Source organism: Aquarana catesbeiana, linkage group LG03 (assembly GCF_042186555.1).
Source record: "Aquarana catesbeiana isolate 2022-GZ linkage group LG03, ASM4218655v1, whole genome shotgun sequence".
NCBI lineage: Eukaryota > Metazoa > Chordata > Amphibia > Anura > Ranidae > Aquarana > Aquarana catesbeiana.
In genome coordinates, this window is record NC_133326.1 from 404,615,271 (window position 1) to 404,643,190 (window position 27,920).

General features: G+C 40.0%; 1 protein-coding gene across 6 annotated transcripts in view; it reads left to right on the plus strand.

Moving 5' to 3' along the window:
- TENM2 (teneurin transmembrane protein 2) overlaps positions 1–27,920 on the plus strand; it is a 2,056,834-nt gene that overhangs the window by 1,475,962 nt on the left and 552,952 nt on the right. For all 6 annotated transcript variants that reach the window (XM_073620699.1, XM_073620701.1, XM_073620700.1 and 3 more), the window contains one exon: positions 20,643–20,838. In XM_073620699.1, the coding sequence (XP_073476800.1) occupies positions 20,643–20,838 (196 nt within the window). The remainder of the gene's footprint in view (positions 1–20,642; positions 20,839–27,920) is intronic.

Here is a 27,920-nt window from a genome sequence, read left to right on the forward strand (position 1 = left end):
CATAATTCTGTCAGGGAGGCCGCAGCCGCCCAGGCAGAAAGGTCAGCAGATGCCACCCTGGCTACATTCGATGAGTCTAGAGCGGCAGAAAGTATGGCATTAAAATCTCCTGCTATAATAAGAGGAAGATGCATGTAAGGGGCTAATTTACCAAGGAGATCATAAAGAATCTGTACCTGAAAAGGAGGAGGTATATAGACATTAACTAAGACCATCTTACATGTACTAATGTCAGCTATAACTATCAGGAACCTGCCGCCCGGGTCTGAGATGACATGGTGTATGGTGCAGGGTACCGCCTTGCTAATCAGGATTGACACTCCCCTAGCATAGGTGGAGTATGTTGCGTGCATCGCCCTTTGTATCCAGGCTCTACGCAATGCCAGTACCCTGCTCCCATCCAGATGTGTCTCCTGCAAAAACACCACGTGCGGTGTGATCGTCTTTAAATATTGAAACATTAAGGCTCTGCGAAATTTGTTGTTTAGGCCTCGGACATTCCAAGATATCATATTAACCCTTGATCCTGCCATATTCACATTTTAACTCAACATACATTATATAGTGTACCTGTATCAAAGAGAAAAAACAGAGTAGATTATGCAAATCATGTGTGTACCACACCACTTGCATAACGAAGAGACTACAGTGAAAGGCTGCACCTGCTAAATAGAAACATCCCAAAACCCCATTAACTCCCTGCTGCTGTGTAGCGAACCGAAACAAAAAGTACACGCAGCTTTCCCCCAAAACTTGTCCAAAAAAAGTCCTGGAAGGCATGACCATAGAAAAAATAAAAATAAAAAAATGCAAAAGAAAACACAAAAAAACTGTACTAATGTCCATCTTCCTGAAGACGGTGTCTGTATCTGTAGGGCTCCATAACTCCGCAAGGATATCCGTCAGATGTTCACATGGATACGTTGTTAGTTAGCGCCCTTTCCTTCCCCCATGAATGATAAATGTTCCCAGAAAAAAGGATGGGGGATTCATGGCGCAACCAGAGGCCAGGTTGGAGAGGTCCCGCACCGCACAAAAAGGAAAAAAAAAGAAAAAAAAACCCCAGGACCGTATTAACCGATGCCAGTAAGTAATATGCTAGGTTAATCAAACCGCCACGGAACTAGAACAGATGAGCCTTGGGACAACAACAGCAGCCAGGATTGCAGACTGGAGAGAAGGCTCAAAAATTACTGTAACGATAGTAACCAGGTGTTGGCCTCATCAGGGGAGTCGAAAAACCTCACCGAACCACCATGCTGAACTCGTAGGCGGCTCGGGTAGAGCATTGAATATTTAATCTCACGTTCCCGAAGTCGTCTTCTAATATCGGTGAAAGTTTTGCGACGTCTTTGTAGGTCTGCAGAGAAGTCAGGATAGAGATGCACCACTGTGTGCTCAAAAGGAAGGGTGGGATGTTTACGGGCCTCACGGAGGATGCGGTCACGATCTCTGAAATTGAGGAATCTCACCAAGAAAGGCCTTGGGGGAGCTCCAGGAATGCTCCGGCCCGTCGGGACTCTATGGGCCCTTTCTACCACATAAGTCGGGGTGACCTCAGTCAAGTTAAGAAGTTTCTTAAAGAATGCTTCTGCAAATTCAGCTGGATGGTCCCCCTCCGCCCCCTCCGGGAGACCCAGGACCCTCACATTATTTCTCCGAAGACGATTTTCGGCGTCGTCCGATTTAGCCACCAGGGATTGGACAGTGCGCTGCAATGTGTGGATGGCATCATCATGGCGGGTAGTGAGGTCCTCTGTGGCGGAAATTCGCGACTCAGTCTCAGAAAGTCTGCCCCTGAATTTGTCCAGGTCTGCCCTGATGAGGTTACATTCCGCAGCCAAATGGTCAATGCGGACCAATAGAGAGTTTCTGCTCTGTTCTATGGCTGCAAGGATGACAGTGGTATCACTTACTGGCGCAGGTGCTTGAGGAGATGAAGAGGCCATTGGAATCGCTGCCTGTTCCATGTCCACTAAAAGCGCTTTAAATTGTTCCAAAATGGCACTGGGACACTGAGCGGGCTGAGCAGGCTGTGCTGGCGCCTTTTTAGTCGCTGTTTTGCTCTTTGATGGCATGAGCAAGCAATCCGGAGTTACGCAGGGTAGAAGTTCAGGATGGATGTTTTGTTCCCTTTAAGAGCTTGCAGTAGCAGTGAGAGAAACTATCATACAGGGGCGATAAACATCTGTGGCTGGTGCAATGCTGCGCTCTCCCACTGAGGCCCAATGGTGCTGGCCTAAGGTCCCCAGATGTAGCAGTCACCACCTGTCCCCCCAGAGAAGTTGTCACAAAGGGGGGTGGTGTACACCGGCCGCCCCTTTCACTGGTTACAGTACCTGGCTGAGGAGAGCAGTGCAGGCCTCGTAGGCCGCAAGATGGCGGCGGTCCGCGGGTGTGTGCGGCCGGACGTGTGGGGTCCTCAGGCACCTCCGGAGCTGGCCGCCGATCGGGAAGCTGCCGTGGATGTGCTGGCGTGGAGCGATCGATCTTTCCGCGGATCGCGGCACCCGAGCGCGGAGGCTTCAGGAGGCTTTGTAGGCCTCAAGATGGCGGCGGTCTCTGGCGAGGAGTGGTAGGCCGGAGGCCGTGTATCCACACAACCGGCCGCCGGACTCCTAAATGAAGGGCGATACCGCTGCAGGAGTCAAGTGGGAACAGGCAGGGCAGCTGTGTACGCTCACCGGGCCTGTCTGTGCAAAGGATGGCTATGGATTAGTTCAGGATGAACGGAGCTCCACAGAGACACGTCCTCCTCGGCTTACATCCGGACACGCCCCCCAATTTTGCTCATCTTTAGTCACAATGGCAATAAATCTGTTTTATTTAGTAGCACAGAGTAAGCCTAAAACCTAGGTAAGGTATTTTTTGCCATCGGTATCTTCAATATCTTCAATGAAGATTTAGTCACTTGCTTCCATATTCTCTAGAATATGAGACACCATTGTTATCCTTGTAAATGCTCCCAGGGGGATTAGCTGTCAATTTGACAGCTAAAGTCCCAGAGTGTAGACAGAAGCTGAAGTACATTGACTGACTACTTTTTCACTGAGTGCTATTACATTTTGTTACAGTCATTGTTGATTGAAATTCTGTAACTATTTAGAGACTTTCTATACAGTATATACAATTACAGCTTGACAAGCAGCCCAAAGCTCTGGGGGGAAAGACCAATATGACCACTATATGTGTATGGCTTCCTTTTTGACAGTTTCCTTATTAGTATGCACACAGGTCATTGAATTGCCCCGGGTTTGGAAACATGTCTCCTTTAAATGCTGCATAATGGGTATTAACAGAGCATTTGCTTCTATAAAATTTAAGGTGTCTATATTCAATCTTTAGGTTTGTACTTTCCTTTGTTGTTTCTGTTATCTTTTGCATTGTGTTGTTTTGTATTTTGCTATATGTTTAGCACATTTATGTAAACTGATGTTGTTTAATTGTTTGTATTTATTTTAAGACACAATTCTTTTTTTTTCATGTGGGATCTTTTTAGATCTACAAGGAAACTGGTATATGCATATTCATACATTTGCATGATAAAATATTGTCATGATATAAAACATATTTACAGTGTGACCTTTTATGAGAAATAGGAGACTGACTATACCCTTCATTAGTATTGTCCAATACATTTTTTTTGCACATTGATCTATATGAAATGTGAGTGATGCTGTCTATCCTTTTTATAGTTACATAGTTACAAAGTTACATAGTTAGGTTGAAAAACAACACAAGTCCATCTAGTTCAATCAATAAAAAGGGGGGGGGGGAATTACACAATCCTATATACACAATCCTATACCCACAGTTGATCCAGAGGATGGCAAAAAAAACCCCAGCAAAGTGTGATTCAATTTGTTCCATCAGGGGAAAAAAAATCACTTCCTGATCCCCAAGAGGCAATTGGATATTCCCTAGATAAACTTTGTATAGGACTTTCTTGTCTATTGCCTGGTAATTGATCACTTTTTGATGTAACTGTTCTGTTTCTGCAGATCACAGGCATAAGAGGTCCATATAGTAAACTTGGGGGGTTATTTACGAAAGCCAAATCTTCTTTGCACTACAAGTGCAAACTACAAGTGCAAAGTGCACTTGAAATTGCACCGAAAGTGCACTTGGAAGTGCAGTCGCTGTAAATCTGAGGGGTGGATCTGAAATGAGGGGAAGCTCTGCTGATTTTATCATCCAATTATGTGCAAACTAAAATGTTGTTTTTTTATTTTCCTTGCATGTCCCCCTCGGATCTACAGCGACTGCACTTCCAAGTGCACTTTCAGCGCAATTTCACGTGCACTTTGCACTTGTATATTTTGCACTTGTAGTGCAAAGTGGATTTGCCTTTTGTAAATAACCCCCTTGGTGTTGAGTTGTTCAATTTAAGGTCATCACAGAGGACAAGGGGGCGTTCTTTACGTCTGGATAAAATCTCCAAATACGGAAAGGTTTCTTCACAGTAAGAGCTGTGAAAATATGAAATAGACTCCCTCAAGAGCTGGTTCTGGCCAGCTCAGTAGCTTACTTTAAAAAAATGACTGGATTCTTTCCTAAATGTACACAATATAACTGGACACTAACATTTATAGGTAAAGTTGATCCAGGGAATATCCAATTGCCTCTCGGGGGATCAGGAAGACATTTTTTCCCCTGCTGGAGCAAATTGGAACATGTTTTCTGTTTTTTTTTTTTTGCCTTCCCCTGGATCAGCTGTGGGTATAGGATTGTGTATATGGGATTGTATGATATTTTTTCCCTTTTTATAGGTTGAACTAGATGGACTTGTGTCTTTTTTTTAACCTGACTAACTATGTAACTTATACAGCAGGAGCTTTTTCACTAGGTTTTTCTAGGTACTATATATAAAGGCTTCCTTCTTCCACTGGTATTGCGGGCATCTGCCACATCCCTAGCAAGCAGTGTTTTAATCTGGCTCCATTTATTGCGGACTATGAATGCCTGGCTATGTAAACAGAAAAAACAAGGAATAGTTTTTAAAAAAATGCATTAAGTCCCCCCAAATTCTATACCAGACATATTTAGGCTGGTAGGGATTTTAAGGAGGAACCCCACACAAAATCAAGAAAAAAAGGGTGGTCGCCTCCTCAAAAATTCACACCTGTCTCTTATACAAGCTTGCAGCCTGGCAGGCCAGAAAAGGAGAGGCAGGGGTGGAGGGCTGGCATGCAGGCATCCCTCCTGAACCTTACAAGGCCACAAGCCCACAAGTTAACATGGGGACATGTGGGGTCACATTGTTAAGCTACATTTGGTTACATCCCCACAGCCCTGGCCCAGTGGTTGGTGGGGGTTTACTCATGGGAGGAATTATTGGGAACTGCAATCTGCTTTAAAATAGGGCAGCATCCAGATACTGGCACACACCCATGTGAATGAATTATAGAGTAGACACTGACACTTTTTAACAAGTCCTTTAGTGAGGAACAAAACCCCCCAAAATATCCCTCTTAGTAATCAATTCCAATGTTCAACACCTTTCGACCATAAAAATTAAAAAAAAAACAACAAAAAAAAAAAAAAATCAGAATATTCCCCCTACAACTGACTGTGAATGACAGATCCAGAATATATGAACAAAGGGATGTAATCTTTTGGGTGACGTTATTGACCATATATGGACATGATCATATTTGGTCAATAACCCCACAGGTATTTTTTTCCTTTGTAAATGTCAGTTTCGCTTCTGTAATTTGTATACATTGTACAAATGTGCCACTTCACAAGCAGGGTCATGGCATCCACTAGGCATGTTTTTTAAAAGGATTTAGCATTTTTACTGTTCCCTTTTAAAGCATTTTACAAAATTGCTGCTCCCTGCCTTGGAATTTTTTTTTTTTCTTTGACAATTGCCTCTTGTTTGACAAACTTAGTCTAGAAAATGGCCATTACTGTTTTCTTTAACATTCAGCTCCCATTGAAAAATGTCAGCTCCCATTCCAAGGGATTCAGATTCAGCAACTGAGCTTCAGCAAACCTTCCTTGAACCAAGCCCAGGTACGTTCGTCTCATCCCTAATCTCATTTAGGTTTCTACTAATTCCCTATCCAAAACTAAAACAAAATTGAATAAACTGTATGTTTTAACTTTGCTATTTTTATAGTGTTTGTGAAATATACAGTATATTTAAGTAACTTAAAGGATAAGTTCACTTTCATAACATGTTACATGTTCCAGCTCCTGCAGCTCTCCCCCCTCAGCCCACTCTCCCTGTGTCAGTGGGTGGGGGTTCTTCTCCATGTGCCCATAGTCACCATTTCTTCTGATGGCCTGTAGTTTCAATGAGCTACCAGGGTGCTGGTGAGCACTCTGGTAGTCAATTGATTCTTCCTGCTCTCAGGTAACTGCCTGCCATTACGAGGTACTGGCAGACAGCTATGCTTAGAGTCTGCAGGAGACTGAGATTACACCAGTGCTCTGCTGATTGTGGGTGCAAAACTCTGCAGGCTCCAGGGCAGAAAATACACATTTTTTTTTACCTGCAAAAAATGTGTACTTATTGTTTTTTTAAAAAGGTGAACATAACCTTTAAAGTGAAATTCCAGCTATAAGTAGCCACCCTGTTACCGCCGCAATTTTTTTTTTTTTCTACAAAATTGTATCTTTTTCCTGAAGTCTTCTAGCTGGTCCAGTGGCATTTTTGTAGATTCCTCATGTTTCTTGTCTGAGTAAAGCTCACATCTTAAACTTTAAAGGGTGTGTCAAAGGCAGGAAATGGGCATAATGACATGACTTTCATTTGGCCTGAAGAGAACTGATGGAGCTGGATGGAGGCGGAAGCTGGGAACAGCACTGGAAAGTGGATAGGGCAAGTAAACAATCTGCACTTTTGACACACATGACAGGGGGACACGAAAATTAAATAAACTTTAACATGTTAAAGTAATTTCAAAAATCATATTCAATTTTTGTGATCCTGCAATGAAAGTCCTTGTTCAGGTACTTTTTGTTAGAGTGTGACAGGTTGGGGAGATTTTTAATATTCAAATAATGAATAAACCTCTCCTAGTTCAAATACCACTATTTATTTTTACTGTAGGAGATTTTTGAGCCAATACTAAGTGGAAACACATTTCCCGAGAATCTCCAAAACAAGCTTTTGCAGAACTATTAATCTCCCACTCTGATTCAAGTCTGGAGGATGAGGATAGAGATTAATTGCTTATAATTTCTGCTATACGATTAATTTTGTGGCATTATGTGTTTGTGAAAGATCAATCATTCAGGCTTTCTACTGTTAAGTTCTTGTGTTGCAGGTTAAAGTTATAAAAACGTAATACAAAGAAAGGAATCGATCTTTAAACATTTCAGTAGCACTATTGAACTGCTAAAATTGGCTGTCTAGCCCAATGGTAAGGGGACACAACCATTAGGCCTGAATTAGGTCAATAAAGCTCCATTGTGTTTTGCCTTTTTAGTGCTGCAGCCACATGAAATACAGAATTTCTCTTTTTTTGTTAATGCAATACACATCATTTAGTATTGCTCTTTACACTACAGGAAATCTTTTTGGTATTTCACAGGAAAATACTGAATGTTTCATTAAATAGACAAAACATAAATGCCTGCTTTTACTTCATCTTTCCACCAGTTTTCACGTGCACCTTCCTATTCGACTTAAATCACATTTAGATTGAATAATTTTGGCATTTGCAATGATAATGGAGCAATAGATTTTCAAATGTACTGTTTAAAATGCTTAGTAGTCATTCAAATGATTTGTTTTCCTGACACTGGTAAAGTGCTAGTAGGTTCATTAGAGCTGAATTAATAATAACCAGGGAAAAGATGTACATTCTAACTTAAGATTTTCATAATGCAGCTGCCTTTGTTGAGTTACACTAAGTATGCAAAAAACAATAACTGGAGAAGATGGTCAAATCATGGGCAAATTTAATGGACATTTTCTCTGAGCCCAGAAACACATGAAACCCATTAGTAGACCATAAAATTGAGACTGGGAAGGAGAAGCAGCAGTAGGCAAACTGATGGCTAAAGTGTAACTATGGGCAAAATCAAAAATGACATGCTTTAGACTGACAACAGCATTAACACAGCTGATTTTGCTTGTGTGAATCCCCCCGAAACAGTTTTATTACCCATTGCTCCAGTATTCAATATTTTTCCACTTTCTTTAACAGTCAAGATGTCCATCAAAAGTTTTAGATATATTGGTTGGTTGAAATCAGTTAACATTGATGTTTACAATGATCAGCTTTTAGTTATTTAGTCTTAACCTTTTTTTCCAAGGGAAAAAAAAACAGTTTGTTGTGACCATTTAAAGGTATTAACTTGAGTTAGGCTGTAGTTTGTCTATTACTTTAAACCATATAAACATTGCATGTTAATCTAAGGCTGTCCTGTTCCACAGAGTAGCAGTACTGCTGTGTGACATTACTGCAGGGTGGAAAGTGATGTTGCTCTTTTAACACTTTTACTGCCATGGGCATTAGGGTTATGCTGGAACAGAACTGCTTGCCGCTGGCTAGCCCAGTAACCCTTAACGTCCAAAGCAGTTCCAGAGACTGTAAAATGTTGGTCACTTCTTTAGAAACCATAAAACCCTGGTGTCTCCTAAAATAGGACCTGTCACCAGGAGGAGGGGGAGAAGCAGATTTTCACACATTGGCAGGTGTTTTGCCTTAGTGTATTGAAGTGTCAGTTAAAATGTACTGTATGACACTGCAACTTACCACACTGCAGATTATTAATTACCATAATGCAGAGGTATGAAGCCATTCTAAAAGTTTTTAGCTTAACCTATTACCAGCACTCAAGCAGGCCTTTTAAGGGGTTCTTAAAAATAGAGGCATTTCCCGAGCTTCCTGATCATGTGACCACTATGATTGGCTCATCCTATTGGCCTTTGATATAAACAGAGACCAGGAGTTGTCAGTAACAGCTAGGTCAAAGTGAGTATGCTCCCAGCACAAAACAGTGACACTGGCCATAACATATATATATATATATATATATAATATATTACTTATTTACAGTTTTACATTCCTAGAGATTTCACCTTTTCGCAAAAAAGCACAATATTTAGTTTACAAATAAAGTAAAACCTTGGATTGAGAGTAACTTGATCTGAGAGTGTTTTGCAAGACAAGCTATTTTTATTTTTTATAATCAATGAGTGATGTCTTGATATACAGTACAAGTAGCATCATTTCACAACTGAGTATAAAAGAGAAGAGAGGTGTCTCTAAGTGTAGCAATATGGTTACATCTAACCAGTTCCCGACCGGCTCACACAAATATACTGCGGCAGAATGGCTTCCCTGGGCGAAACTCAGTACGGGTACGTCCCTCCGCTTTTCTGCCACCAGAGCGTGCGCATATTGCCCGCTGCACGGCGGGGGACCCAATGGGAGACCCAGCGGGCATGATTGCTGCCGGCCATGCGCAACCGTGTACACGAGCGCCAGCACGGAGATTTGTGTGTGTAAACACACAAATCCCTGCGCTGTCAGAGGCAAGGAGCCATGTAGTTTGTTCCTACTAAGTAGGAAAAATGATATGTCTCCTCTCCTAGTCACTCCCATCCCCATACAGTTAGAACACACTGAAGGAAAACACAGTTAACTCCTTGATCGCCCCCCATAGTGTTAACCCCTTCCCTGCCAGTGACATTTACACAGTAATCAGTGCCTATTTATAGCACTGATCATTGTATAATTGTCAATGGTCCCAAAAATGCGTCAAGAGTGTCCAATCTGTCTGTCGCAATACCGCTAAAAAAAAATCGCAGATCACCGCCATTACTAGTAAAAAAAATAAAAATGCCATAAAAATGCCATAAACCTTTCCCATAGTTTGTAGATGCTATAACTTTTGCGCAAACCAATCAATATATGCTTATTGGTATTTTTTTTACCAAAAATATGTAGAAGAATATATATTGGCCTAAACTGATGAATAAATTTGTTTTTTACAAAAAATTTGGAGGATATTTATTATAGCAAAAAGGAAAGAAAAAATATTTTTTCGAAATTGACGCTTTATTTTTGTTTATAGCGCAAAATATAAAAACCGTAGAGGTGATCAAATACCACCAAAAGAAAGCTCTATTTGTGGGAAACAAAGGACGCAAATTTTGTTTGAGTACAGTGTTGAACGATTGTCAGTTAAAACGTTGCAGTGCCAAATTGTAAAAAGTGCTCTGGTCAGGAAGGGGGTAAAATCTACCGGGGCTGAAGCGGTTAATGAAGGTACAACATTTAGCAACTCACACGGCTGATGATTCAAACAGGCACACTAAGTATGCAGGCATCCGAGGTAAAGCTGTCCACATAGACCATCCTCCACACCGCCATCAACGTCATCCTTTCCATGTTGAACTCTGCGAGCGCTTCTGCGCTTCAAGCCTTTCTTTCAGATCACTCTACTGCAGGTAGGTGCAGAGGATGGTCTATGTGGACAGCTTTACCCCCACTGCCTGCATACTTAGGTGTGCATCTTTTAATCATCAACTATGTAAGTTGCTAAATGTTGTACCTTCATTAAATGTAACCATATTGCTACACTTAGAGGCGCCTCTCTTCTCTTTTATACTCTGTAGCTCCTGATGAATTTTGCTTCTAATCCCATGTGGAGGCTTCCATTTGTGGTTGGACATTTTATGGTTAACCATCCTATCACATTTCTGTAATCTTTTTATATGGACAGTAAACTGAAGGACTTATGAATAAATGGTTGTGGAACTAATCATTTGAGTTTCTATTATTTCTTATGGGAAAATTCGATATAGGAGTGCTTTGGATTACAAGCATGTTTCCGGAACAAATTATGCTCACAATCCAAGGTTTTACTGTATTTGTTACTTATTAACATAATTTTAATTTTTTTTTAATTATTACAGGTTTAATCATTTAGCCTTAGTAAGAATTGTGGAAGGCATGTCATATTTGCATGTGCAAAAAAATTATTTTAGTTTAAAGGCTTGATAAACATTGGCAAAACTATTGTGATATGCAAAAAATCAGAAACACCATCTTTTAATTCTACAGGCCCTTTGCTTTCAGAAACTATATGTTTTGGGGGAAATTTTACTAATTTGTAAGCTGTGTGTTAGAAATAGTGGAACATTAAAAAAAGGGTAAAGAGCAAAAATTGTGAAAAATGAGAAACTGGGCCTGACACTAAAAGTGTTAATGGAAGTGAAAAAATAACAAATCTACAGGCATGATCAACATGCAATTAAATTATGTTACAAGGGGGACTAAAAAAAAACCTGCAGTGCTAGTGATATTAAAAGACTGCATCAAATATTTTTTTTTTTACTTTGACCATAGTCATCCTTAAGGCTGGGTTCACACTTGCGTAGCCGTGGGTCCCAGCAGAGGGTCAGGTGTGTCCCTGTACAGGTGCGAATCAGGTCCAAATCTTTGCCTGAATTTGCACCTGAAATGGAGTCAAAGACGCACAGTATCATTTTCCAATGTGGACAGTAGCCACCCCAGAGCTGTGTGAACCGACTCCATTGAGAGCCGGTCACAGTCTTCTGTCATGCAGATTGGATGCGGGAATAAGTGTGAACACAGCCTTAAAGTGATTCTAAAAGAAAGACATATTTTACCTTAATGCATTGCTTGTTATGGGGGCACACATAGAAGAAGAGCTGAAAGCATCATCAGGTGACCTCATAAAAGAGGTTCAGGGCCACTCTGTGCAATACCATTTTACAGAGCAGGTAAGTATGACATGTATATTGTTTAGGGAGAAAAAAATTAACCCTGTACAACAACTTTAAGTAGTTAGAATGGATTGACTTAACATATTACTGTTTTCAGTTAGTGCTTTGCCTGGCAGAGTTTTCGTAATCAAGACCCCTGTTAAAGCTCTGTGTTCATATAGTGATTTTTTGGGATCCCTATATTTCAGGCATAAATTATACTCCTATTAATTTAAGCTGCACAGGACTATATCTTTCAAACATACTTAACAAGAAAATAGTTGATTTAAGAAGAGTTTTCATACTTCATACGCCTAAATTAGATTGTAAGCTCATGAGGACAGTGATTCTCTGATTTGTCCTTGAAGACTACCTACTTATCTCAACATTAAAATATATTCATATTGCCTCTGTAATGAGCAATAAATCAGAATAATTTCCTGAGGCCCATTTTAAGTCAGAGGCTAATCACTGGCACTTTCAAACACAATAAAAAAAAAAAAAAAAGTTTCACAAAACTGTGAGTTGTGAAATTACTTTCATGATGTACTGAAACGATAAAATAAAGTTATGGATCTTTGCAGCAAGGTTCCTTGCATTCATACATATTGTGAATAGCTAAGAGCTGTCGATGATTGTAGTGGATGGTAGTGAATTTTATCATTGATGGAGAATTCCAGTACACCTAATTATATTTAGCTAAAATTATATTTCTATGTCCCATGATTTAACTTAAAAAGTGATCATCAAAGCAATCTATGGATTGCATATTACAGATATACTATAAGTGTATACAGTTACTCTTGTAGACTTGGAACAGCACAAGACATAAAATGAAGTAAATAAAAAAACAATTAAGTCAAGAGTGCTGTCCTACAATAAAAAACATTCTCCAATAAGATTTATTAAAAATCTATGCTCAAATATTAAAGCTGCACTCCAGATTTTCATACACTGTACATAGTTCGTTTGGGACAAGCTGGCCCAAACGGACTATGTTCCTCACTAACATGTGAGGACGCTGGATGTGCAGTTTAAACTGTATGTAGCTGAGACTAAATGCAAAATACCACACTGTGTTCTGGGTTCGGGACAAAACTTCCAGCCCCATACCTGGAATACAGGTGGGTATCACAGCAGTGCTCAGCCATTCAGAGAAAGCTTTGTATTCTAGCAATGAATACAAAGCTTCCTCTGATTGGCCAGAGAGGTGGGCTTATGATGTCACAACCTTTGATTCAGCCAATCAGAGGAAGCTTTGTATTCCTTCCTAGAATACAATGCTTTCTCTGAATGGCTGAACTCCGCTGTGATAGGCTCTACTGTGTTCCCAGTATGAGATTGGAAGTCTCGGGTCACACCCGGAACACAGTGCGGTATGCTGTATGTAGCCTAAGCTACATACAGTTTAGTTTATACAGCACATCCAACGGCCTCGTATGTTAGTGAGGGACATAATTTGTTTGGGCCAGCTTGGCCAAAACAAACTATGTGAAGTGTACAAAAAGCTGGAGTTTAGTTTTAACATATAAAGGAAACCCTAGCAATGACATCTCCTATTTTTTCTTTTTTTGGTGTGTTAATTATGCCCTCAAATGTGTTTTGTTTTATCTGTTCAAAAAGTCAGCTGATAAATTCCTGTACCTTCTGCCTGTGCTGGTTACATTGTTCCGTGTCATCTTTAAGGACTACAGAACCCCCCCCCCCCCCCCCCCCCGTTATGGGAAAAAGAAGAGGGTCAGGTTATTAGAGTACTGTCCAAGTGTAACCATTCTGGTTCTCCACAGATACAGTACAGCTTGTTATCATTGTCCCCCTAGAGCAGAAAGTGTGTTACTCGCAAGAACACCAGGTGATAAAATAAGAAAACAAAACACTCATGCAGCCACCACATGAAAGAATTGGTAGGCTGCAATATATTACTTTTTTTTTGGGGGGGGGGGGGGTTAAATGCATTTTTTACTGATATAAGCAAGTCTAGCTTGAGTGGAATGTTGACATACAAGCTGCACAACAATACAGTGAAATATTCTACTGTAGTGTTGAATGAATATATTTAAAAAAATGTAAAAATAAAACAAAATAACCACTGCAATATGTTGTAGTATTCCAGTGCAGTACATGTGCACAATGCACACTAGAGCATGCATTATGTTGGACCATAATGTGCATCCACTGATGGGAAAGGCCTTAGTATATTTGTGCACTACAGTGTGTGTACAGCACATTTATATGTGTGTGTAATTTGTGTTTGTGTTATGGATGTTTAACCACTTGCACTCTGGGAAGATTTACCCCCCCCTTCATGACCAGGCCATTTTTTTTCGATATGGTCCTGTGTTATTTTAAATAACAATTGTGTGCTCATGCAATGCTGTACCAAAATAAAATGTATGTAATTTTTTCCCCACAAATATAACTGTCTTTTGGTGGTATTTGATTACCACTGGGTTTTTGTTTTTTGTGCTATAAACAAAAGAAGACCATACATTTTGAAAAAAAAAGCAATATTTTTTTACTTTCTGATATAAAACTTATCCAATAAAATTTAAAAAAATCTAATTTCTCCATAAATTTTGGCCAATATGGTAATTTTTTACTTGCAAGAACTTCCGATCATGTGACGGTTGTTACAGCCAATGAGTGTGCATAGTGTGCGCCTCTGGCTCCAGACATTGAGAACCAGGTGGCAATGGTTCACATCAACATTTGCATTTATGCTACATTTTGAGCCCAAATATGTCTATTTTCTAAGTATCATCTTTTAAGCATTTTTTTTAATACATCTGAAGACCTCTGTGTAGAAGATACATTTGCAATAGTCTTCTTTTTTTATGCTTTTTTTCCTTTCTTTTCACCTAGTTATCTAGCCAGTAACACACTTCTTGGCTTAAGGGTGACTACGCTCACTCCTCGACTGCATCTATAGAGGAGCAACATACCCACTCTTAAACTAAAGTGTGTTGCTTGCTGCTATTTGATCTGATTTTCAGTGTGATTATGTAGTGTATTGATGTGCATTGATGTCAGTCAGCAGGTATGAGTCATTGGCATCCTAAATACATCTCTGTTGACACCTGGGGGATTCTTGGCTGACAGCAGAATGTAAACAAATAAGTCTGTCAGTAAAAATGTTTTTTAAAAAATTGCATGGGGGCTCCCCACAATCCAAAACAGGCCCTTCGGGTCTTGTATGCATTTTATAGAGGAGCAATGCTGTGAGGGACCCTCCAAAATTCATACCAGACCCTAATCTGATACCAAAATTCATACCAGACCCTAATATAAGCGAAAAAAAGAGCGGAAATTTTGAAAAAAAATAATATTTTCTACATTCTGTTTTAAAATAAATCCAATAAAATCTAATTTTGTCATAAATTTAAGCCAAAATATATTCTGCTGCATGTCTTTGGTAAAAAAAAATCCTGTTAAGTGTATAATAATTGGTTTGTATGATCACTGACATATGTATGCAATGATCACTGACATATGTGTGCAGATGATCACGGACATATGTGTGCAGATGATCATTGGGACATATGATTTTAGTGTTACATATGTGGGGACAGGTGTTTTTACTGTGTGGGGACATGTGTGTGGGGACAATGTTTTGGGGACACTATTTAGGGGACACTGTGTGTGTTTACATTGTGTGGGGACACTGTGCCAGTGATCAGTGTGTAAAAACAGCTCATACTCGCTGATCACCGGCTGGCTGCAGTGATCTGCTTTCCTCACCTGACTGACAACTTCCGTGTGAGGAGAGGAGAGCAGATCGCCAAGCAAACAGCTCTCTGTTTACATCACATGACAGCTCTGATTGGACACAGCCATCTTGTGATCAGGAGGACCAATCACAGAGCCCTCCTGCCGATCGGAGATGCGCCGTGTCAGGGTGACACAAGCGCATCGGGATCGCGCTGCTGCGATGGGACGTGTGCGCGTGATCCCCCTCCTTCTGAGGGACTTTCCTGAATGTCCACTCAAAAGGAGGAAGCGCCTACCCGACCGTATATGTGCAGTGGCCGGGTGGGAAGTGGTTAAAGAAAAAGATAATAATAATAACAATTGCACAGATCCAAATCAAGTGCCTATAATTATTATAGCAGCGCTACTATCATAGAGTTTATGATCAGCTTTCATGTGTATATAGTATACATAAATAGTAAGTAGTTGACAGGTGATGTGAAAACAGTCTCAGAAACCTCAGATGGAAATCTTGCTGTTGTATCATAAAACACCTCACACCGCAATCTGTGCACCACACTCCCCTTCGGGGTTTACACTCACCAGAGGGTTGTATATATCAGGAATGTAAGGCATGACCTACAGTCTGATCAGGAAGAAGACATTACAAATAGAAACGTCTGTATACATGGATGAGCACAAGAAAAAAACAGTGGTTATGCTGTGACACCTTCCTTGTTGCTGAGGAGAGCTGTGGTTTATCAATCCATGCCTGATATATACAACCCTCTGGTGAGTGTAAACCCCGAAGGGGAGTGTGGTGCACAGATTGCAGTATGAGGTGTTTTATGATACAACAGCAAGATTTCCATCTGAGGTTTCTGGGACTGTTTTCACATCATCTGTCAACTACTTACTATTTATGTATACTATATACACATCTGAGGTTTCTGGAACTGTTTTCACATCAACTACTTACTACTTATGTGTACTATATACACACAAAAGCTGATAATAAACTTTATGATAGTAGCGCTGCTATAATAATTTTAGGCACTTGATCTGGATCTGTGCAATTATTATTATTATCTTTTTCTTGATATTTACGCATTTGCATTTTAAGCGGCAGCTGTTTTTATTACTATTAATATTACACAGTGATGGCATTTATTGTTACAATTGTGGAAGCTCAATTTATTGTATGAAACCTGACATATCCTTAGCACCGAGATAGTGGAAGGAGGCCTTTATTCACATATTATATTTTTTTAAGCCTTATTATAGGCTTACCTGTAGTAAAAAGTGGATTGTAAGGGTTTACAAGCAATTTAAGGGGCAATAAAAGCACAGCTCAACAGCAGGGTTTTACTGCACCTCAACCGCTAGTGTGAACAAATAAATGTTTTAATACATTTTTTTTTAAAAAAACTTTTTTTTTTGTTTTTTTTTACATTGAAAAGTGTTTATTTAATTAAAACATGTTTTAATACATTTTAAAATAAATGTTTGTTTACATTCATTTCTAAAAGCGCACGCGTGTGTGTATGTATGTATATATATATATATATATATATATATATATATATATATATATATATGTGTATATATGTATATATATATATATATATATAATTGAACATCAGGTGGGTTACCCTCTTGTCTTGATATCTTTGTTAGACCAAAGCACCGTCAGGGTGGACTCCCAAACTTCCACCATAAATAATAGAAAAACTCTAACTCAAGTATTGCTTGTATTTTGCAATATTCTATGGATTAACTTTTCAGTAAAGGACACTTATTTTGGCATCAAGCATCGTTCCATGAGTTTTTATATATATATATATATATATATATATATATATATACATACATACATGTGTGTTTGAGCTTTGGGGTGCACACCCTAATGTAATAGGCTGCGCACACCTATGTTAGGACTCTGACAGCAGCAGGGATGATTCACTGGTTGTTAGAACACCAGTGGGTTGTGGGCAAAAATGCACCAAAAAACACATGTACATGCGTTTTTGGTGTGCCTCCATTGAAGTCTATGAGGTATAAAATCATGCTGCATTACTACAAACTAGGGCATGTACCTGTCCCAAAGTCACATTGCAATTGAGTTGCATTGATGTGATCGAGCATCATTGAAATCAATGTGGTTTCCACTGTTATGCTATTTTGTATCACCCAAGTCACATCTGAAATTGCACTAGTGTGAACCTGGCCTTAATGGTACTGACAGACTGCATCATATATATGTCATTTTTTTTTTTTTATTTTGCCCATCATCTCACTTTAACTTTGGGGAGGTTTTAGTTTCAAAAGCTTCAGCATAATGCAATGACATCACTGCACAAACCACAAACTGCATCACTGATAATCATTCCTTCATCTGGTCTACAAGACACACTTATGGAAACACATAGATGTGTGCCAGTGTCACCTTCACATTCTCTATATTTTTTATTAAAACAGCGCAGGGATTGACAACAGTTTCATGACTCAATATACCTTCCATGACAGTATAGTAATAGTTATGCAATATTTTACAGATCCATTTTGGGGATTATTCATTGTGAAATCTAATGCACAGTTAGCAATGCATTGACTTCCATTCACTTGAACTGGAGCTAATGTATTGTTAACAGCACATTACTCTCATTCTTGTACTACTGAATGGAGAGCCAAGGCATATTACTAATGTGACTTTTCTAATAGATTCATCATTCAGGCATAGCAACACGATACAGCTTTCCCGCTTTACATCTCAGACAAAAGCAATATTCAAAGCAGTTTAGCTAAGTTTCACTGAGAATTTCGCAAACCTGTAAAATGGCTAATACATACACGAAAATTGTTCTAAAATGAAAATATAATACATAAAATGCTTCTTAAATCATATTACTTGCTGGTATATTTTAGACAAGTGGGGCTTTAAATTACACAACATTTTGTTTAAATATGTCAAAGATAATAAAAATAATGCAACAGTGTATAGGAAAGAAAACATTTTTGTTTTACCTTGAAGCAAACAGATGAGATAAGTTATGCTTAAACTGATAGAATGTTGTCTGTGTGTTTTTTAGTACGTAACCAACTATAACTAGGGTATGTACACTACTCTAAGCAGGGCATGTAGACACAGTGCTGTGACAAGGTCACCCAGTACTCAGGGTGAAGATGCCAAACTGTACCAACCCTAATAGAGAAAGGGGTGGGGCTAATAGTGGTATGTACTTGTGTTGAAATAGCACCAATAGCTGTGGTATACCACAACAAACTGTAGAGCTTTAAATTGGTGCACAAATATGGGGCTAACAGTGCATAAGGAAAAAAATCACCCTGCATCGATGGTGTCACTACAATGAAAATATGTCACAGCATTAGTAGTGTCTCTAAAATGAAAAAAAATTCCCAGTGTTGGTAGTGTCACTGAAAGGAAAAAATGTTATTGTGTCAATGGTATCACTGGAAAAAAAAATGTCCCTGCACTGGTGGTGTCACTGAAAGGAAAAAGTGCCCTGTGTCGGTGGTGTCACTGAAATAAAAATATGCCCCTGCAGTGTCCTTTGTGTCTCTGGAAGGACAATTTTCCTTGCACCTGTGGTGTCACTGGAAGAAAAATTGTCTCTGGGTCCTTGGTGTCCTTGGAAGGGAAATTGTCTCTGCGTGTGTAGTGTCACTAGAAGGAAAAATGTCTTTGTGTTGGTGGTCTCACTGTAAGGAAATAAAATGCCATGCCCCTGTGTCTGTGGTGTCACTGTAAGAAAAAAGAAGCCCCTGCATCAACGGTTTTGAAAAAAAAAGTACCTGGACATCATTGAAAAATCTTGGGGGGGGTCTCTGAGGGAGGAAAAACGGGCTGAAGGGCTGTAACAGAAGGAGGTGACTAAGGGACTCTTGGGGGGGTTCTGAGAAGGAAAGGGAAATTGTAAAGCTGACTTTTCCCCCACCTTCTGTGTACTCAGTTCAGACCTCCTCCTTGGCATGACACCTACCAGGAATGAAGGCAGCTTCTCCATGCACCTGTCTCTAGTCATTAGATTTGTCCCATGACAAGGGGAGACAGGAAAATGGGGAGTCTCCCCAGCAGCACTGTACTGAGATGGAGGTGTGTTCTCAGTGGATGTCCACTCTCTTCCACCCACGGCCGGCTGGAATTGGAGGGAAGAGAGAGCAGAATCCTTTGTCTAGCAGCTATTGAGGTCCCCTGCTTCATCTGACAGGAACAACGCTGCAGTGTACAACATAACAGGGAATTAAGTTTACCCACCTTATACATAGAGGCTTGTGTCAGAAAAGCAGTAATATATGGTATGGTATGGTAACTCTAAGGTTTTAAACTTTTACTAATTTATAGTGATCAAAATATTTGTAGAAGACTGCTAAGGGGTTTCTAGATTACTTGATACATGGTTCTACAATTTCTGGATACATAGTTCCATTGAACTATAAACTGTATAACCAAGTGAGTTGAATTGTTTAATATACTAGTAATGCTACAGCGTACAGTACAAAGATGTTTTGGACAATTGTGTTGTCACCTTGTGACAACTGTTTGGGAAAAATATATATTTTTTTCAGAATGACTTTGCCCCTGCACCCAAAGTCAGGTGTAAAAGGACATCTTTTGATACTTTGGTGTGGGGGAACTTGCATGGTCTTCACATACACTGCAAAATCTTTTAGAAAGGCTTTCCTGAAGAATAGAGATTGGTATAGAAGCTGGAAAAGTGAGGTTGGAGTATCCCCATATTAATTTCCACCATCCTAAAATCAAAAAGCTCATATACTGTAAGTGTGATGGCCTGGTATCCACAAATATGTGGTCATATAATGTGTGTGTGTGTGTGTGTATATATATATATATATATATATATATATATATATATATATATATATATATATAATATACACACATTCCTCCTGTGCTGTGTCATATGAACTCCGATGGCATTCATGCTGTAAGCTAATCTCAGTATTAGTATGCCATAGGCCTGTCTTTCACAAACTTGTGCTCAAGTCTCACTAGAACCTTGTGATTTGTAGAGCTCTTTGGAGATAAAATAATTGGTGTTTCAATAATGATATTTGTTTATCTATGCACAAGTAAGATTACTTTTTAAAACACGCACTACTGGAGGAGAGATTTTGGAAACGTTGCCCTAGATGCATCATTATTCTGTTCTAATTGCATTACCCAGTTTAACATTTTAACAGTTTAACATACAGCTTTTATTATTGTTTTTGCTTACAGTATGACTTCATGGAACGTTTGGATGGCAAGGAGAAGTGGAGTGTTGTTGAAGCCCCCAGAGAACGTCGGAGCGTCCAGACATTGGTGCAGAATGAGGCTGTGTTTGTCCAGTATTTAGATGTTGGGATATGGCACTTGGCATTTTACAATGATGGGAAGGACAAAGAAATTGTATCTTTCAATACAGTTGTTTTAGGTAAATATTTATTTTCTATGTATGCTACCTGTGGCACATAATTTACTTGATAAGTGTTATTCTGGGATTACTGTTATTTCCTCGTATAAAATATGTTGCTGTGGCAGGAGTCTGAAATGCATAGCAGAGCACACATTTAAAGGGAGGAATCAGGAAAAACAGTTTTGCAGTGTTTTGCTCACTGAAATCAAAAACAGCAGCTTGAATATATTCCAGGTTTCCTGTTCTGTTTATCTCTCATAAGGGTACTAAGGGGTTAATTTACATTTTCACTACATTCACTATCACATGCAAGGAATGAAAAAAAAAAAAAAAAACAGTATTTTTGCTTGCACATGATTGGATAATAGAAGTCAGCAGAGCTTCACCTCGTTTCCTAAGCTTAGGGGAAATTCCCTTGCAAAGTAAACAGCCTATTTGCCTTTAGTAAATCAACCCCTAAATATATATTACACCAACCCCAATTAATGAAAAATTAAAGGATGCCTCTATTGAAAGATAGAATGTAGGTACCTTTCAATGCCATAAACACCTCACTACATTTCTTGCAGAGTGCTACAACATACACACCGAAAACAACAAATCAAATATGTGAACTAACAGATTCACAAATAGATTTTTTTTGAGACACAAATACTGTATCATATCTTTATACATCCCAAGCTACAAAATGTTCAAATGTAATGAATATATGCATCATTTAGGGGAACCCGCTTTTCTTCTTGCAATTAAGGCATATATTCATGTCAAGTTAATGGCATACAACACTTAAAGCAGATTTCCAGCCTGAACCTAACTAGTCTAACTAGTCTTAAAAATGTGCCTTCCCCTTTCCTATATCTATGCTGACTAACCTGTATAAAAATCTGTACATACTTACCTATTCTCAGCCCTCTCTGGTCTGGTCACATGTAGTGGCGTACCAATGGGGGGGCGCTGGGGGGTGGTCCACCCTGGGTGACACCCGCCAGAGGGGTGACACCAGGAGCGACAGATAAGGCAGCAGATCCCCCTGCAGCGCTCTTGGCTTTCTCTCTCTGGCTCCTCTGCAGAGGGATCGGTTGTACATAGTTCCAAAGCAGGGGCAGTACCAGGTGGCAACCCCAAAAATATTGCTAGCACCCCCATCTTTGTGGACACAGGACTTCTTATGTGTCCCAGACTGTTACTCTGCCCTCCTCTCGTAACCTTCCTGCTCCCCGGCTCTATGCTATTCCCCAATCACTGAGCACTCCGTCCTCCACCTGCCCAGCCCAGAAAGAGTAAGAAAGCCGGAACAGCCAATGGGAGGTGAGCAGTGGCTGTGTGGAGGGAGCTGGTGCCGGATTCAAACAGTGGGAGAATGAGTCTAGGAGCGAGCGAGACTGTGGGTGAGTGTGTAAACACGGCGCTCATTGCTGCCATAGTATACACTGCATTGTCTTCACTGACAGCACTGTGTTCCTGTCTGGCTCTCTATGTGCTTCCACACAAAGCCTGCTAAATGTGCAGGCAGCCCCTGAGTGGTGTACACACATGGTGGGAGTGTGGGAGCTCTAGAGGGGTGCTGGTGCCTGGGAGGCAGGTGAAATAATTTGGTGGCAATCTTGACTGGTCAATTATTCTCCCAAGTGACCTTGTTTGGGGGCAGGGGGCACTGATTAGTGGGGGGAATACAGATTTCAGGTGATTTCCCCATTTTTTTTTTGTATGCATCCAGATCACACTGACTCCCCAATGTCTGTTGGCAGGTTGGCTTAGCCCATTTGCCAAGTTTCCTCTGCCTTAATGTAAGGTGGGTGCTCTGGTAATCAGTAAACCACCTTACATCAGAGTTTCCCTTTACACCAGGGTCCACAGCAATCCCCCTTACATCATGGTCCACAGCAATCCCCCTAACATCATGGTCCACAGCATTCTCCCAATCTCTCTCTGGGAGGGGACACAGGGGGCCCCATGAGTTGTCAGTCCACCCCTGGGTTGGTGCCATTTTTGCAGAGGAGACGGAGGGGCCTGGCTGCCCAGGGGAGCAGAGAGAGGAGGATTCTTCCGGGTTCCACTTACGCATGACATCACTTGACGTCTATATCAGCAACGTCAGCATATTCTTGAAACATTACAAATTTTTGTGGGTGTTTTTACATTTTAAAGTTGGGGGGCAGATATAGAATCCACCCCGAATGCCAAATGCTCTAGGTACACCCCTGGTCACATGATCCCCTGTGTCATCCAGTGGCAGCTGCAGGGGGGAGTGCTCAACAATGCTGGAAATGCCTGGGAGTGTCTGAGCAGTTGTTGGCACTCCCTTCTCTCCACAGAAGTTGCCACTGGCTGACACAGGACAGCCGGATTACATGACTGGACCTGATCCAGCTGAAAATCGGTAAATATGTACATCATTTTTACACAGGGTAATCAGCATAGGTGTTAGGAGGGAAGAAACAACATTTTTAAGTCTACTTTGGCTTAGACTGGAATTGTAATTTAACCATTTCTATTTATTATTTTACAGAACTAAGAGCACTGCTAATGACATGGTGATGAATGGCTTTGTTAATGAGAGATGTGTTTATCACTAGTGCTGAGCTGGTTATGAAAGGGTTTGCTTACCAACAACCATTCAATAAAGTTGTTACTGTAATACTTTCTAGGGGCACTTGATGTGCTTCTTTAGGCTGGGCTCACATCTTGTGCGGAGCATCTCACTGCAGGGGTCTGGTGTGTCCCTGTTCACCGTTTCAGGTCTGATTTTGCCCAGAATTTTTGGCTGAATTCGGAATGGACCAGAAGATGCACAGGACTCTTGTGCAATTTGCTCCGCACCCGTCCCGGAGCTGTGTGAACCAGCTCCATTGAGAGTCAGTCACAGGCTCCTGTCTTGCGAATTGGATGCGAGGAATTCCGCATCCAATTCGCAATAGTGTGAACCCAGCCTGAAAGAAATATTTAATAAAAGCAGTTTTTGGAAAATATTTAATAATAGGTAAAACAATTACAAATAAATAAATAAAGCAGCCCCAGAAACATTCAGGATGACGCTTAAAAACCTCCCAAAGCCATCTTAATTTCGCTTTTTCTAATGACTGCAATACATTCACTAAAATGTCTTAATTCTCTCTGAGATTTATGCAAAAAAAAAAAAAACCTCAATTTTGCCTATTCGCTATGACAACTGTTCAGTATCCCTCTTAGGACACATTCTCATTCTTTTATTCTGGCTATTAGATTCAGAGAGATTGCTGACCTACAACTAGGCAAAAAGCAGCAGTAGACCCCACTTTGGGGGGCTTTGCCAGCTACATGAGAGGACCTAATTTTATTGAATAAGGTGGGCCATGGTGTGCATAGCAAAGCACAATGTAATCGATAGGGGGTGGCAATACCATAATTATAAATAATAGAAATATAGAAACAAGCAGCATATCATATATATCTGAAAAAAAAAGATCCCAAATTAATTTTAATTGTTGGTGAATAAGTAATATAAAAATATCCAACACATTATGAGGGCACCAAAATTTCTCAACACAGGATAAAACTTTGGTGGAAGATCTTAAAGTGGACTTTTACCCTAAATGTCATGTCATGTTGCCCTGCCTCTTCCCTCCTCCCTCTCTTACAATTGAGCATATTTCTTTAAAACTAATCCCAGGTATTTTGTGCTGCAAAGAAGTACTTCTGCATTTTTTGCCTTGGTGAGAATTATGTTTTTTTCAAGCCCAAGCCCTCCCTGTGCAGATGTGCTGCAGGGCTTTGGTTCCTGAGCAAGCCCTGCAACATAGCTTTGCATACACTGGTTTCACTGACTGTCCCACATATGTGCAAAATATGGCTATCAGGGAAGTCCCAAACCTTCGCCCTCTTTGCACATGCAGGAAAAATCACCTGCACATGTGCAGATGTGCCAAAGAGCTCTACCAGGACCTGAAAACCACATGGAGTTCTTCAGTATATCTGTGCATGCGCCATAATGGTGCTGCCAGAGAGGGGCGAGGCCAGTACAAACATGGATGAACTTTAATTTTAATCAGTGTAGAAATCTCCTCAATTGATAACAACTTTAAAACAGTTGCTGATTAGCAATGGGGCACCATTGCTCCAAGAATATGGGAAGTCAATGTTTTCTCTAAATCAGCCCAAGGTTTATCCTATGTTGAGCCCTGATGAAGGGGAGTGTTGTTGTCTCTCCAAACATGTTGGCTGTTTCCATATGACTTATTCACCAACAATAACATTATATTGGACTTCTTCATCTGGCTTTGGTTTTGCACTCCTTTTTGTATTTCTATGGTTTGAGCTACTGTTGGGTCCCCACTGAGGGAAGTCTTCCTGTGTGGAAGCCACTTTACCAGAGCTGTTGAGCATGTTTGAAGTTTTTCTTCATATTACTTTACATGCAAGTTTGAAAATTCCCAGTGCCTCTTTCAGTATGTTGTTAATTAGTTAGCATGTCCAGTTTGTATAAGACTGCATACTGTGGGAAGGCTGTTTTTTCAGGTGTTCTATCATGGTCACATGATCATTTAGGTATTTCTAGGGTTTTTATTTGATATGTGTGAAGAGAGATCACACAAACTTATAAATATAACATTTTATTAAAGATAATAACAGATAAAGATAAAGAAAATATGACAAGAATACTTAATTAAAGATACTGTTTTGCCATGGAGTCCCCCATAAAGGCGTGGTTAGATAATCAGATCAGACACTTGCATGATGCATGATGCAGCTCTGGATACGAGACCAAAGTCTTACCAGTTTTGGCTGTTTTAATATAGAACTTGATGTATAGAAAAAGAACAGCCCGGCCAATTCTCCTTGTAAGCAACAATATGATCTTCTAAGCAAAATGGCACATTCCTGAAGGAGAGGGGGCTGGCTTGTCCAGATAGTCATTTATATTCATTATTAGATATTGTGAACCATAGAAAATATGCAATTTCCCTATCACTCCAACCCCTGGCTCACAAATATCATAAAGTAATGCCTCCAACTGTACAACGTCACCAGTGGAGAGAAAGCAACTGACTATGTTTACATTCTTCCACCTCCCCATCCCACCGGTTAAATTTACCTTGAATGAAAAATGGGGGATCTAAAGTGTATCTAATCTAAAGTGTAGATACCTACTTTACTATACCTGTCTTATTTACTTGCACAGAAAATCTCATTTGACTATGTTAGGGCTGAAAATTATAAAAATATTCAAAAAATATAAAAAAATAACTATGTGCTCGACTAACAAAATAACTTTTCTTTTCAAAAGCACAGGAGCAGGTATGAACATTAAACGTTTCTTTACAATTGTAGAAGCTTGGCAAAGTCCTCCATATCTGGTCATGTACAGCAGAATTTTAGACATTAAATGATCAGATTGCAGCTGCAGCACAGCAATTGCAACGCTGTGGAACTGAGAGAACTGTAGAATACAAAGTCCATTTCATCCTCCGGACTATTGCAACTCACAAGTCATAGACATACAGGTACACAACCACCATGATAGATAGAACTTTTACTTGTTTATACAGACAGTTCAGGCACTTGACCATCAAAGCAGATAAAACAGTTCAGGTACTTGACCATCAGAACAGATAGAGCAATTCAGGTACTTGACTTTGATAGCAGATGGAACAGTTCAGGTAATTGACCACCATAGCAGGTGGAAGCACCAACACTTCAGCTGCTGAGCAGTGGCAAAGTCTTTATAGACAGTTGCTGCTGTCAAAACTGTTTGTTTCCTTTCTCCAATATGCTTGAGGTTGGTGTCGAGTCAGGTAGGTTTACCATGACTGTCCAAGACTGTCAGTCCAACAATCCATAACTAATACCAATGCCCATATAGCCCATCATAGATTTCAGAACAGTTAAATCCACAATCCCTAGTGACCTGGTCTAACACTAAAAGAAAAAAACACCCATCATCCACCTGAACTCTACATTACTCTGTATGTAAACAAAACAATGTCCAACCATAGGCCTAACTTCAAACCACTTAACCAGTTAAGGACCACTCGCCGCAGTTGTACTGCGGCAGGTTGGCTCTCCTGCGCGAAACACCATACATGTATGGCAGCTCATGCAGGCGCAGTTGCGGGCAGGCGCACGTCATCACTGGTGCACTCTCGTGCACACTGCTGGAGCATGCCCGTGAGTTGGGCAGACTCGATGTCCACCGGTGACCCGCGATCGCTGAGGACAAAGGCAGAATAGGGACCTGCCTTTGTAAACAAGGCAGATCCCCATACTGACAGATGACATGACAGAGACCTACTGTTCCCAGTTATCGGTGATCTCTGTCATGTTCCAGGCAGCCCATCTCCCCTATAGTTAGAACATGCTGAGGGAGCAAGCTTGATCGCCCCCTAGTGTTAACCCTTCTCTACTAGTGTTATTTTTACATTGATCAATGCATTTTATAGCACTGATCAATGTAATAATATCATTGGTCACCAAAAAGTGTCATTTGGAGTCAGATTTGTCCGCTGACATTACCAGTAAAAACAATAAAAAAGTCCCTAAATCTATCCCATAGTTTGTAGACACGATAAATTTTATGCAAACCAATCAATTTACACCTATTGCGATTTTTTTTTTACCAAAAATATGTAGAAGAATATATATCGACCTAAACTGATGAATATATTTTTTTTTCATATATTTTTGGATATGTATTATAGCAAAAAGTAAAAAAAAAAAAAAAAAATGTTTTTTTTTTTTTTTAAATTAGCGCTCTTTGTTTATAGTGCAAAAAATAAAAATCGCAAAGGTGATCAAATACCACCAAAAGAAAGCTCAATTTGTGGGGAAAAAGGACGTCAATTTTGTTTGGGTACAGCGTCACACGACCGTGCAATTATCAGTTAAAGCGACGCAATGCCGTATCGCAAAAAAATGGCCTGGTCATTAAGGGGGCAAAAGGGTACAACCAGGTTTTTAATTTTAAAACAATTTTATTGAGAAATTTCACATATAACATAAAGTTGCATATAAACAGAATACAATAAAGTCCTGAGACAGATACATGCAATTGCTTACTAGATCTTTACAGCTGTCTGGATACTAAATAACAAGACTGTTTTGAGTTAAAAGAGGAGAGAAGAAGT